Below are 14,736 nucleotides of genomic sequence, written 5' to 3' on the forward strand. Positions count from 1 at the left end.
TTAGTGACTATAGGGGTGGGGCTACACTTGTAATTATATTTACACACAGTCAATGATTAAAAATGCTTAATGCTGCTTTAACGTCAAGTTTCATTAAACAGTTAAGAAAAATGAACAATTTTATTTAACTGCTATTTTAACACATAATTGATCTCTGCTTACCGACACAGATCACTGCGACAAACGGTGACATCACTGCAGTGAGACATGAGGCGAGCAGTTTTACATTTTGTACCTCTCACTAACAATTGTTCTTCCATGCTTTCATATTTTCTGTTGAATAAAAAATGTATATTAACCAGTTGACATTTTCAAAATTCTTCAGTTTCAAAGCAGGTTAAGCTGATAACAGGTCCGTTCCTCTGGTAATAACTACAGTTTTCTTTTCTATAAATAGTACATGATGAATTACAGAACATTTTCATATCAGAGCAGAAACTACTGCGATGAAAAGTAAAACGTAAAAAATTTAGTACAAACTTCAGAATTGAGTTTATTCATAATGAAAACAATAATTAATGATTACCGATGAACATTTTCCACAAGGATGAAAACTGTCTGATCTGATGATGAGTAATGATAAAATGATCATCTGGAGTAAATATTGATCATCAGAGGTCTCTGATTGGTCCCAGAAGTGGGTCATCCGTGTTATTAACATCTGGGAGCTGTCACATGAAAATCTGTTACCAGACTTCCTCAGAGATCCATTACATCACTTCCTGTGGTGAGATGTCATCACTGGTCGATTACTGAGTTAGACTAGGCGACTACTCTGGGCAAACCCTAAAAGACACGGAGAGAGAGAAAGAGACAGGCAGACAGACAGGTAGATGCAGACAGGGAGACAGACAGGCAGACAAACAGACAGACGCAGACGGGGAGACAGACAGGTAGACAAATACATGGAGAAATACAGACGGAGACAGTCAGACAAACAGACGGCCAGTCAAGAAATAGGAAGATGGCAAAAGTCAGACAGACAGGTAGATGGAAACATTCAGACAGAGAGGTAGATGAAAATAGTCAGACAGACAGGTAGATGGAAACAGTTAGACACAGTCAGACATAGAAAGAGGTAGATGAAAACAATCAGACAGACAGTCGGAAACAGTCAGACAGACAGACAGGTAGATATGTTAGAGGTCGTAGAGAGGTTGCTGATCACTTCATTACCAGACTCAGTACAGTTTCTATCATTTAACAACACGACTGCTTGTCCTTCTAGAAATACTAACTAATAACTAATATTAAATTAATAACACAATATTTTATCAACAAAACGTAGATTTATATCCCAATGCCGTTTCTATGGAAATGACTCCTTGGTGGTCATCTTGTCTGGAGCACAACAACAAACTTTACACACCGTCATTAGCTTATGGAACGGTGCCTTTTGATAGCTTTAATTTTATACTAATTTGCATAAAGCAAATATCCAAGGGGATGGAGGATTTGTGTTTTTTTGCAGTCACCTTAACATAAAAATAACAATATTGTTTTGTATTCAAATCCTTTATTAATTCTCAGAATGTATCTATCAATAGAAATAATATTTTATATAGTAATAATGTAAAGTGTTTCAGATTATAAACTATATTAAAATGAATAGCTTACATTGCTCTTCTGTGACAAGGAGTTGAATATTTTGGGGTTTGGCCTGAAACTATTTGATGATGTCCCCTCAGACCTTTATGAATGTATCATGACATTTTATTTATTTTTTATCATATTTGTGTCGCTGTTAGCAGCAGCTTGAAGGATGTGACGATGGGAAAGTAACAGAGTGGACTGATAGAATGAAAGGATGAACAGATGAGTAAAGACTGAAGTAAATATTCATCCGTTTACAACATCAAAAATCTTAAATATATAATCAACATCAGGCAATCCTGAAGGAAAACTTTACTATGACAATCAGGTTTATTGTTGATTTCATCACAACGATTATTACTTCTAGAGCATCTCGTGTCCGCAAAACTCAAAACACAAAAACTACTACCGCGATTACTACTACAACTATAAAAAGTTCTATTGCGTATTTTAATACTATTACTCTGACTATTGATACTGTTAAATAATTTACTATTAGTAAGTACATAAGTATTATTATGATGAATACAGAGAACACTGAGTTCAGACTTAAGTAGTCGGCGGTTTGAACTTGAGCCTCCTCCATTCATGATGTTTATATAAAGTTAGTCATGAATAACCGGGTTAGCCATTAGCGCTGATTGGACTGAACTCATCCGGGCCGACTCTGCATGCGGATTGCAGTTTGACCGATGGCATTTCAGAAAGAGACGTTAACAACGCTGTGTGGTTACAGAGAGAGAATGGTGAAGGTGAAGGTCAGAGGTAGGTCATGGCACCTTTGGCACTGCTGTCCAGGAAGACTTTAATGTAGGAGGTGGGGACGTATCCCTCCTCGTCCAGGTTCCTCCTCACTCGGGTCCAGCCGTCACCTTTGTCCTCCTCCACCACAGAAAGCAGTTCTCCCTCCACCATCGATAGGGTGCCTTCATTCTGACCTGGAGAGGAGCAGTCGGGACAAGATGACACCTCACAGCTACAAACTAAACACGTCTCCCTGCTAACAGACACTGCTGTTTAGTATCTAAATAGAGTACCTTGGAACTGGTAGAGGGACTTGCAGGTGCCGATACTTGGTAACGGTTCTTCATCATCAAAGTCGTCATCAAACTCCGAGCTACGGGACTTAAAATGAAGCTCGGCACTGTGATCCTCTGTATAGCTGCCGTCAGGACTGAGAAGGGAGACGGGTAGACAGAGAGACAGGCAGTGGCAAGTAACGATTATCAATAATTATTAATACGTGACCAGTAAGCATGGACTCCTCACTATCCCCCCCACATTTCACAAAACACTCTTCTGTTCTAGAAACTGAATGTGGACGCACCCCTACATCCGCTGCTGAATTTATAGACGGGGTATATAATCTGTGATCAATAATCAGTCATTGATAATCAGTCATTGATAATCAGTCGGTACCTCTCTCTGCTGGCTGGACTCCGGTTGTCCAGCTGTTTCAGGCTGCTGCTGCCCGGTGTCGTCGTCTGGGACTCAAACCCACAATTCACGGACTGTCCACTGTCAGCCTCCGTCAGCCAGGCCTGCACACACATGAACACACATTAACACACATTAACAGTAACACACAGTAACACACATGAACACACAGTAACACACATGAACACACAGTAACACACACAAATACACGCTAACTCATTAACACACGCTAACACACATGAACACACGCTAACACACATTAACAGTAACACACGTGAACACACATGAATACACACTAACACATACATTAACACACATGAATACACACTAACACATACATTAACACACATGAACACATGTTAACACACATTAACAGTAACATAATTGTACATAATATGTGTCTTTTTAATTTATTGTTATTTTGCATCTGTGGTGTAATTTACACACACGTGAACACTCGCTAACACACACGCTAACACACGTGAACACACGCTAACACACATGAACACACGTTAATGCCACATTAACAGTAACACACATGAATACACAGTAACACACATGAACACACGCTAACACACGGTAACACACATTAACACACGTGAACACTCGCTAACACACACATTAACACACGCTAACGCACATTAACACATGCTAACGTACATTAACATACGCTAACACACATGAATACACATTAACACATGCTAACACACATTAACACACATGAACACACGCTAACACACGGTAACACACATTAACACACGTGAACACTCGCTAACACACACATTAACACACGCTAACGCACATTAACACATGCTAACGCACATTAACATACGCTAACACACATGAATACACATTAACACATGCTAACACACATTAACACACTTTAACACACGCTAACACACTGCAGACTTCTTTGTGTACCTGGTTCCTTCTCAGCTCCTCTTCCAGTTTCTTCAGACTGAGTTTTGTTTCTTCGAGTCGAGGCTCCAAGCTGGCGACGTCTCCCATCTGAGGACTCCGTTCATAAACGTCCCTCATCTTCATCAGAGCATCTCTGGAGCAGCACAGCGTGTGATGACGTCAGAGTTTTGCGTGATGAGGTCATGCCATGGATTCTAACGTGACATTATTGATTTGTTCTTCCAGCACCAGAACCCTTCTTACCGTTGCTCCCGCTCTCTTTGGATCTCCTCGTTGATGTTGTTGATTCTACTCTGGAGCTTCTTCCGTCTCTGTTCCGGAGGAAGGTGGCTGCAGTCAGCAGGACTCGAGCCCTGCATCCACACATGTATCGTGTCATTATGATGACATCACAGAGGTTCACACACCCGTGTGAGCTCACGCAGCAGTGACACTGACCAGTTTGAGTGATAGCTGTCCAACCAGAGGGAAGCATAAAGGAAACACGACAACATGAGAAACTCTTTCAGGTTGAAGGTGTGCAGCATGCATGAATACCGCTCTCTCGACCAGTGCCATGAGGTCATCACCCGGATGGGTTCCCGGTTCTGCTCGAGGTTTCTGCCTGTTAAAAGGCAGCTTTCTCCCTCCACTGCTTCCACATGCTTGGGATTTTGTGTCTCTGTAGGATTAAGAGTCGGTCTAGACCTTCTTTTCTTGGAACGTGTCCTGAGATCACTTTTGTTAGGATGTGGCGCTATACAAATAGACAGGAATGAATCACCAAAAGTCACACCTCCTCCTCCTGCTCCTCCTCCTCCTCCTCCTCCTCCATGCTTCATGGAAGGAACCAGACTCAGACACCATCTGTTCCCAGACTCTTTCTGGCAAGCACAATGTGATCGGAACCAAAGTGTCTTATTTAGACTCCTCCGACCAAAGCACATACAGTCCTCCCACTGGTCCACTGGCCCAATGTTCTACTGGCCTACCAGCTCATTGGTTAGCTGTAAGTCCTTCTTTATATCTATTATTCTATGGATTACGACTGTTCTATAATTAAACTGTTTACTGTATATCATCAACTCAACTCGACTGATTGTTTCAAACAACCTGCTAACCGAAAAACATCCATGTGATGACCTAATGAAGCTGATTAAGGTCATAGAACAATGTATATATTTCTGTATGTGTGTGTGTGTGTGTGTACCCCTTTCTTCAGGCTACGCAGGCACTGCTTCCTGGTTCTGGAGCCAGAGGTCATGAGGTCATTCAGCCGCTGTGTGATTGGTTCTCTACAGGCAGGTGGCGGGGACTGGGTACTGTTGGCCACGCCCCCTGGTGAGGGTGAAGTTGGGGGTGGAGGGGGAGGCTGCCGGGGGGAGGAGAGGAGGGTCAATAACTGTGGAGAGAGAGAGAGAGAGAGAGAGCGAGAGCGAGAGAGAGAGAGAGAGCTTCAGGATAGCAGGGTGTGTGTGTGTGTGTGTGTTTGTGTGTGCACCAGGTGGTGTCTGTACATATTTGTACCTTGTTTTTTCGTATAAAGGGCCACAGCTTCCTGCTGTGTCTCCGGCCCTCAGTTCGGTTGTCAAGGTAACTGGACTCAGAGATGCTCCGCCTCATGGTGGCACTGTAGTCCTCAAAGTCGACGTCACCGGGCGGATCGAAGCCTGATTTATACACCTCCACCACCTGCCGGGTGTCCTGCACACACACAGACACACACATTCCACCTGGTGTGATGCTAAATATATCTGGACCTTTCCACACAGTCTTGGATGACGTTAGCTTAGCTTAGAGCTGCTCCATCTGTGCCGCAGTGAATGTTCAGATTGCAAAACGTATATAATATCTGCATCGTGCTTTATTTTTTAACTCTTTATTTGTATTTTCCATGCATCGTGCTTTATAGTTAACTTTATATTCTTCATGGGCCAGACTTTATTTCACATGGTTATGTGAAATATCAAATGTCGTTTGATTTTTCTGCCCTGGTGGAGGCTCGTGACAAATCCCTAGTTGGTCATGTCACATAGTGGCCACTGGGTGGTAGCATAAGATCGCTGGCTGCCGCTATGCTACGCTGTGCTACCTATTACAATTAGCTAATTATTATGATTAGCAGTAGACCTTGATTTTGTCCATTATGATTTGTTCATGTTATAAAAGGAACCAGCAGACAAACGAGGCAGGCCTGCGCTTGGGCGGAGGCTCACCGTCCTTGGCTGAATGCCCTCGGCAGCGTCCATCATGGCATCCAGACAACGACTCACAACAGGAAGAACTTTTCTCTCAGCCTCTGCTGACAAACGCATCGCTTCGCAGATTCTCTCGATCCGCCGCTCCTCCATGTCCTGGATACGCTGCAACCACGCAACCAGAACAATAACGATGATTATTTGGTGTTATGATCACTGATACCTGGTAAACAACAGGTACCAGTGTGTGGTAGTGCAGCCTTACCTGGTAAATAACTGGGACCAGTGTGTGGTAGTGCTGGTGCTGGTCCTGGTTGAACTGGTTTAAAGTGGTCACATAGTCTTTCCGGGATTCTTCAGCGACTTCTTTCTTCTGTTGCGCCGTTTGATGAGCCTTTGTAGCAAACAAACAAAACTTAAAGTTAACAGCACAACACTGTAAAATAAAATACACAAATCAAATCAAATTAATAATCAAACGAAATAAGGTAAATGTAAAAATAGACTTAATTAAAAACACATCTATAGAATAAATCTATTGACTTTACATTAAATGTGAAAGGGTCTTACCTTAAGTGAGCAGCGCTGAGACAGACAGGTAGGCAGACAGGTAGACAGACAGGCAGACAGGTGAGTTAGGGTCATCCACCTCACTCACCCCAAGCTCCTCTAACCCCTCACTCTGCTCCATCATCACTTCCTGCTTTAACTCCTCCCACATCACCAAGGCCTCCATTAACCCCTCCTCCTTCACCAACACATCCTCTCTCTCTCTCGCTCTCTCTCTCTCCACAATACAGTTCGATTTATCTCTGCAATGACATTTTTGTCCATATTTACCTTCTCTCCATCCGTCTTGCTGTCAAGGTCAATTCTGTCGGAGATTTGTTGAGCTCGCTCCGCCTCCTTACAGTCGCGCTCAAACCGGCGTTTACTCTGAACAAGCAAAGCACAAATTAATCAATAATCAAAACTTGGGTGGGGTCAGATCTATTGTGGGTGGGGTCAGGTGTCTTGATGCTCACAGACTCCAGCTGTTTCCAGGAGCCTTCGATGTGTTGTTGGGTACGGCGGCCATCTTGAAAATGCTGCAACAAAGCACATGCTGGTCAAAACCGGTTATTTTACCTGTCAAACGTGTCTATTTACATTCTATTCCTCGACTTTAGTTATTTATATTACCGGTAGATAATAAGAATTAAATAGTCTTAAACTGGTATTTAAAGCGTGTTTATCATCTTTGCCATAATTTCTGACTTCAGCTTCGTGGTTGTGGACTGATGAGAAGAACGGAAGCATCCATGAACGGACAAGCAGCGCCTCCTAGTGGCAGAAAGTGGAAATAACTAGTTCTGAAATAGGTCTGACTGGATGACAGCAAAGAGCCTCTTTTCGTAAAGAGGACAGCAAAGGGTAACCTCACCGTTCTCATATTTATTAGATTTATAAATCTGTAGCTTCAGCAGGTCAACAGGTGTGTGTGTTAGTGTGTGTGTGTGTGTGTGTGTTTCTGCGCTCACGGTCTTCCTCTCAGCCTTCAGCTCCTGCGTGTATCTCGTCAGCTCACAAACGATCTGCGAGTTCAGGTTTTCAGCGACTTCTTCTCTCTGAATGGAAAGGTCATTCAGCTGACGAAGAGTCGCGGCGAAGGCCAGACACCAGGTGTACCTGCAACGACCGGACCAATCGGAGTTACAGCAGTCGTCAACCAATCACAGGAGCATATAAGAAATGACTGGCTGCGATCATTGTCACGTGATTGAACCGACTATTGATAATGAATATTAAGACGTTGACTGACCTGCTCTCATCTTCTCTACTTCTCTTTGGATGATACTTCTTAGACAGACTTCTGCACATAGACAGGTAGAGAGAGTTAGACAGACAGACAGACAGACAGACAGCAGACAGGTCACCTGTCCAGGTGAAGCTCATACCTGATCTGTTTGGCGTAGTTCATCTCGATGTCGGCTCTCTCTCTGATAAACTTGGTGTATCGCTCCAGGAAGTCGATTCCCCAACTGGTGTGTTTCTCCAAGTTATCAAACTGGTCCTAAAACAGGAAACCAGTTCAAACTAAAACCGAAACCACCCAAAGCGGACTGCAGTATTTAGATGTTCAACTGAAAACAAGAGTAAAGAGCTCACAACCAGTCCCACAGGTTTGTTTGGTGGTTTACCCACAGGATTAAAACCATTTAACTGGGTTACACTCAATTTGTTGGGAGACTCGGTTTCCATCCATTTTGGGACTGGATCCCAATAAAGGGGTGGATCCACTTTTACAGGAATAAGGATGGCTCTGTGTCTAGAGGCTCGGTGTCTATATGAATCTGAACAGTATATAATCCAGATCCGTCAGATGTAAATCTGATCAGATTATGGGCTGTCAGGGGGAGGGATGCCTCTGAGCTGATCATAATAACAACTGATCATGATCAATAATAAAGTTGGATCTTATTTTTCAGCAGTATCTGAGGCCAGTCTGCCGCTGCAGCAGCATCATGGAGGACGCAGAGCACGAGTCGGTGTCGTCATTCACCTTGTTGCTATGGCAGAGCCGACAGAGGCACGGGGGCCTCGCAGACACGGAAAACACGCGCGCGCGCGCGCGCACGTGGCCGATTAGCGGCAGGTGAAAGAGCCGATGGCAACCTGGTGGCTTGGGTTGACCAGCAGGTGTGAACAGATACCTACCCACAGCTCGGTGCCCCAGTTGCAGCTCATGATGCCCGCTCCGGTCTCTCTTCCCGCTCCGCTCCGCTCCTCCGCCGCTCTGCTCCGCCGCTCGGTACCGATCAACGCGAGGTGCTGCTGCTGTCGTCCGCTGCTCGCATCCTCACCGACACATCGGCCGTCTGTCTGTCTCCCCCCCCCCCACCCCCCCGGTGTCTGTCTGTCTGCACCCTCTGCAGCACGGGCGGAGATGAATCTCTTCGCAGGACCTTTTGTCATCAGTCAGATGCAGTGCGCATGCGCAGTAGCATGCTCAGTGGCAGCCCCGCCCTGCCGCTCAGAAAGCGCAGACCTCCCCCGAGCAGCTCATTCTCCCCCCCCCCTCATAATTAGATTCACACCGTCCACATGGTGATCTGGATCGTGTTCTTGGTATCTTTACACGCCAACAATGAAAAGTAAAAGTGAATCGGAATCGACGTCCATTCTTAACTCATTTTTGAATCCGTAAATGTGGTTTTCAATGTTATATTTTCTCCTGACTCCATTCTTGATCAGATCCAGTTGAACTCCGGTGGTGCGATAGAGGTCTCCACCCTACGTGACTGTGTCAAATTCTATTAACATCGGTTAATCTTTGACCAAGATATTGAGGAACACATTTTGACACTCCATTGACTGCAATGTTAAAGAATATTTCAAACTGATCCATAATCCAGGGTCTCCTGTAAATCATCACCAAAATTTTATAACCTGTTCCTGGTAATATTCCCAACATTTCCTTGAAATTTAATCAAGATCCACCCGGAAGGTTTTGAGTTATCTTGCTAACGGACAAACACACAAACAGATGGTCTCTGTGACGACATCGTCTCCAAACCGTCTTCCGGGATATTGAACTTTCATTAATAAAATCATATTTCACAGAATAATTAGAAGTTCAGCCACTGTTTGGATCTAACGGATAAAATAAAACATCCTGCTCAAATACTTAAATTAAAAATGATTCTTTATTTAAACATTATGACAGAAAAAAATAGAAACAAAACAGGTAAACAGGAAGTGCTTGTTCACATGCGACAGGTGTCGTGGAACGCCTCCAGGGTTCGAAAATCCCTCCACGTTGGAGGAATACCATCCTGCAGGTAGCGACCGCAACGCTGGCACGGCGACTGGAAGAGTTTACTGTAGCTCCGGAGCCAGGTCTGTAGACAGACAGGTGGAGAGACAGACGGGGACAGAGACAGACGGGTAGTGGTGTATCTGGAGACCTCAGCAGTTTGGTGTAAACAGGAATACTAAACAGTGATTGATCGGAGCGCCTCACCATGAAGGACCGGACCACGACATCGGGCATCTGAGGCAGCTGGTAGTGCAGCAAGGCGGTGGTGGCGTGGTCAGTTACCTAGCAACAGCGCAAAAGATCAAGACTGACAGCACCAATCAGAATCCAGCACTAAGCTCGTACCGGGTCCGAACTTACCCTCTGGAACACTTGGTACTGAGACTTCGTCCAGATGTCCAGCTGAGGAAGACAGAGACAGAAGTTACCGTGGCGACCAAGAAGCCGGTATCTGTGTCTGATGATTGTGATGGCTCCACCTTTCCATCCTCGTTGTAAACGTTTTCGTTGAATCCCCGAACAACAGTTCTGTCTATGAACAGTGAACGCATCACGACAATCGCCTTCAACACCTTGCCCAGGGTCACCTGAGAGAGGCAGGTGAGACAGATATCCATTGGCAGCAGACGCGCCTGCACAACCGCCACCTGTGCCGGGTGTCGCGTGTCCTTACCAGGAGGACGGCCGAGGTCCCGTTGGGTCTGAAGAGCTCGATGGCCATATCAGGAAACATCCTGCCGATGCGAGAGATGACATCATCCACATACCTGTACACAGAGATCAGGCTCTTTTAGTGAGTATTGAGTCATTGCTGTATTTCCTACCTGTGGGAACATGGAGTAATTCAGAAAGATCCCTCATTGGACCATTTATGCGACGTCATCTCAGGCTGGCTATTGATTCTGTTTGACTGTTGAGGTTAGCTTGCATCTATATAAAATGTCAACACCTGACAACACTTTAGGAACCAAAAGCCTCAGTGCGTTTAATCCTTTTAGTGCAGTACTCACTGAGGAGGTAGTACCAGAGTACTGGGTTGGACCTTGGGTCGTCTCTTGGCTGAAGCTCCCATCTGATTGGCCGATCGTTTCAGTGACTGCTGATTTAACAAACTGGACGCCAAACCAGCGTGGTACTGCAACTACACACACAAACACAGACCACTTGTATGTTAGCGTGTTAGCATGTGTACCTTGTTGAGCTACCTCTATGCTAGCTTATGTGCCTTGTTGAGCCACCTGAATGTTAGCGTGTTAGCATGTATATCATGCTGAGCCACCTGTATGTTAGCGTGTGTACCTTGTTGAGTCATCTGTATGTTAGCGTGTTAGCATGTGTACCTTGCTGAGCCACCTTTATGCTAGCGTGTTAGCATGTGTACCTTGAGCCACCTGTATGTTAGCGTGGTAGCATGTGTACCTTGCTGAGCCACCTGTAAGTTAGCGTGTTAGCATGTGTACCTTGCTGAGCCACCTTTATGCTAGCGTGTTAGCACGCGTACCTTGTTGGACCACTTGTAGGCCTGCAGCAGCTGGGAGTACAGCGGTGTTTTATCCTGGACCGTATCCAGACTGAGGAGCCCGCTGTTATGGAGAGGGTGCGACTCTGACGGCCGACCCACCAGACCGCTGAGACGCTCCAATTCACTGGCACGAGAGAGGCTACTGATTAGTTTCTCAGGATTAAATGATTGATTAGATCAAGTTATGACTCTGAACTCTTAAAACGAAAACAATGTTCTCTGCTGCTTTGACTCAACATGTCCAAACTCATCATAACGTCTGACAAGTAACCACGGTGACACCACACCAATCCACATCAAATGAATCCATCAATAAATTACTATTGACTATTGTTCTGCTCTGATTGATTAATGTGAATCAAACAATAGAAAGAATTAGAGACACTGGTCATTTAGAGACAGAAGCAGTCAGTAAGAGTAGACGTTTAACATCTGTATTGATCTATTTAAACTACTCTAATGTAACTGGGTAATTACCAGCTGATCAACAGTAGAGGTTCACTTCACCCTGTCCTTTACCCCCCCCCCCCCCAACACCAGCCACTCTCATGTCCTCCCTCACTACATCCATGTATCTTCTCCTGGGTCATCCTCTAGTCCTGTTCCCTGGCAGTTCCATCCTCAGCATCCTTCTACCGATATAGTCCCCGTCTCTCCTCTGGACATGTCCAAACCATCAAAGTCTGGTCTCTCTGATCTCGTCTCCAAAACGTCTAACCTTCACCGTCCCTCTTATTGTCTCATTTCTAATGCTGTCCAACCTGGAAGGAGAAACTCAGCATCTTCATCTCCGCCACTTCTGGTGAATCAATTTGCTTTAACTGAATATCCATAATAACTTAAATATTATAAATATGACTATAGTGTCGTGTCGACCTATCCCAGTTAAACCGGTATAAAACAGTTTTTGATATTCTATCCCAGTGTAACCACTGCGGTTTACTTCAGGTCTCTGTTGACCGCCTGCAGGTTGTCCTGGAACTCGGCTATGAACTGCTTCTCCCGGCTCTCCAGCGTCTCCCGGTTCTTCATGCCGTCCTTCAGGGACTCGAACACGCGGCTCACGCTCGAGCGAAGCGCCTGGATGCCGCTGATGGCGTGAGAAAAAGCGTCCAGGTTCACCCCGACGTTCACCGCGTCTACCATCTTGTTTATTTCTCTCCTCTCCTGCTTCCGCGCCTCAGATATGACGTAGGAGGCTCAGCACGTCCGTTGGCGCTCAGATATGACGTCACCGAACCAAAAGCCCAAGCATTTGTCAAAGAAATATAATGCAATTGTTTGACATTCCAGTCAAAAATGAAGTAAAATACTATGTATAAATTTCAAACACAGAATTTTATTGTTTATTATCTATAAATTTCAAACAGAATTTTATTGTTTATGGCACTTTTTTCAGCGCACGCAGTTTTATGTTTTATTGAATAATAATAACATCTTGTTTGAAATAAAGACTTTCTGTTATTGGGCGAGTCGAATGATTAATGATTATAAAATCAAGTAATATCAAGGTAACTGCAATAATGCGGTTAATCATGATCGGTCGAAAGAAATAACACACATATACTTTACATATAATATCTTGATATATGCATACATTTGCAAATATATAAGTTTTTGTTTTGTTTTGTTTGCCTTGACGTAGGCTGCAGTGTAGTATGGGTGACAAAAAAATAGAAAAAGAGTCACTCCCTTGATCACTCCACTCCATGAGCAAGAGAGAGAGAGAGAGAGAGAGAGAGAGAGAGAGAGATGAGAGGTTTATCTATAGAAAAGAAGAGGGAGAGGGACGGGGAGGAGGAATGACAGAGAACTAAGCAGATTAGAACAGCGAGAAAGAGAAGATAACAGAGAAGGAAAAACAAGGAAGAAACAGAGAAGAAAGAAGGAAAAGGAAGAAGAGAAGAAAGAGAGGACTTTCATTTCGCAGTGTGGTTTATCTGTTAGTCAAAAATCAGCCAACAGCCAGGTGAGTAACACACCGACAGACATCTTCACAGCATCATGTTGGTTGTTAATGGAGCGTCATCTCAGAGGTCAAAGGTCACAGACATTGAGGGTTTTTTTGCCCATTGCAGAAAAAGATTTTCTTTTTAAATGTCTCTGCAAGTAAAGGGGTAGGTTCTAAATAAAACTTTGCTTCAACCGACCCGCTGTTGTAGAAATCAATGAAACTGATAAAGTACAACTTACATTTTATGTCTTAATGCTCTTGTTTTCTTAATGTTTTACAGAGCAAAATAACTTTTAACGAATCTCTCATATTGATTTGTTGTGTTTTTTTTATGTGAGGGTTTGTGCAGATTCTAAGATTAAGCCAGAGTTAAAAATAATAATAATATAAATGAGGAGGAGGAAGAGTCTCAGGAGTCTCTGAGTCTCAGCTTAATCATGTTTAACCATATCAGACAAAAGCAAACAACCAGACAGTCAGGTAGAGACAGTCAGATAGAGACAGTCAGGTAGAGACAGTCAGACAGAGACAGTCAAGTAGAGACAGTCAGATAGAGAAAGTCAGGTAGAGACAGTCAGATAGAGACAGTCAGGTAGAGACAGTCAGATAGAGACAGTCAGGTAGAGACAGTCAGATAGAGACAGTCAGGTAGAGACAGTCAGGTAGAGACAGCCAGGTAGAGACAGTCAGACAGAGACAGCCAGGTAGAGACAGTCAGACAGAGACAGTCAGACAGAGACAGTCAGATAGAGACAGTCAGACAGAGACAGCCAGATAGAGACAGTCAGGTAGAGACAGTCAGGTAGAGACAGCCAGGTAGAGACAGTCAGACAGAGACAGCCAGGTAGAGACAGTCAGGTAGAGACAGTCAGGTAGAGACAGTCAGATAGAGACAGTCAGACAGAGACAGTCAGATAGAGACAGTCAGATAGAGACAGTCAGACAGAGACAGCCAGATAGAGACAGTCAGACAGAGACAGTCAGACAGAGACAGTCAGATAGAGACAGTCAGACAGAGACAGTCAGATAGAGACAGTCAGACAGAGACAGCCAGATAGAGACAGTCAGGTAGAGACAGTCAGGTAGAGACAGTCAGGTAGAGACAGTCAGATAGAAACAGTCAGATAGAGACAGTCAGGTAGAGACAGTCAGGTAGAGACAGTCAGATAGAAAGGCAGGCAGCTTCATATAACATCTGATCCCAGGTCTGTCTGGATCAAGTCTCTTTGGACCAGACCGACCAGGACCAGCTCACCCTGGTTCTATCTGGACCAGTTCTAGATAGTCTGACTTTTTTTGTTATTACATCGCAGACTGTTGGTGGGCGGAGCAT

At 44.4% G+C, this 14,736-nt stretch overlaps 2 protein-coding genes across 2 annotated transcripts; both read right to left on the reverse strand.

Annotated features, from left to right (window-relative positions):
- Positions 1 to 757: 757 nt before the first annotated feature.
- LOC137918224 (formin-binding protein 1-like) lies at positions 758 to 8,855 on the reverse strand. Its single transcript, XM_068760986.1, has 18 exons — positions 8,826 to 8,855; positions 8,066 to 8,181; positions 7,930 to 7,980; positions 7,649 to 7,796; positions 7,154 to 7,216; positions 6,969 to 7,064; positions 6,699 to 6,713; positions 6,394 to 6,522; positions 6,147 to 6,293; positions 5,458 to 5,634; positions 5,141 to 5,332; positions 4,390 to 4,404; positions 4,195 to 4,304; positions 3,952 to 4,084; positions 3,013 to 3,134; positions 2,631 to 2,767; positions 2,373 to 2,531; positions 758 to 786 (listed from the first exon to the last, which is right to left on the reverse strand). The coding sequence occupies exons 1-18, from the start codon at positions 8,853 to 8,855 to the stop codon at positions 758 to 760; spliced, it is 1,869 nt and encodes a 622-aa protein (XP_068617087.1).
- Positions 8,856 to 9,830: 975 nt separating this feature from the next.
- Positions 9,831 to 12,601, reverse strand: med27 (mediator complex subunit 27). Its single transcript, XM_068738545.1, has 8 exons — positions 12,393 to 12,601; positions 11,429 to 11,573; positions 10,938 to 11,068; positions 10,601 to 10,694; positions 10,407 to 10,514; positions 10,288 to 10,329; positions 10,132 to 10,209; positions 9,831 to 10,009 (listed from the first exon to the last, which is right to left on the reverse strand). The coding sequence occupies exons 1-8, from the start codon at positions 12,593 to 12,595 to the stop codon at positions 9,875 to 9,877; spliced, it is 936 nt and encodes a 311-aa protein (XP_068594646.1). The 5' UTR covers positions 12,596 to 12,601; the 3' UTR covers positions 9,831 to 9,874.
- Positions 12,602 to 14,736: the final 2,135 nt, after the last annotated feature.

The sequence above is a fragment of the Brachionichthys hirsutus genome, chromosome 4 (assembly GCF_040956055.1).
Source record: "Brachionichthys hirsutus isolate HB-005 chromosome 4, CSIRO-AGI_Bhir_v1, whole genome shotgun sequence".
Lineage (NCBI taxonomy): Eukaryota > Metazoa > Chordata > Actinopteri > Lophiiformes > Brachionichthyidae > Brachionichthys > Brachionichthys hirsutus.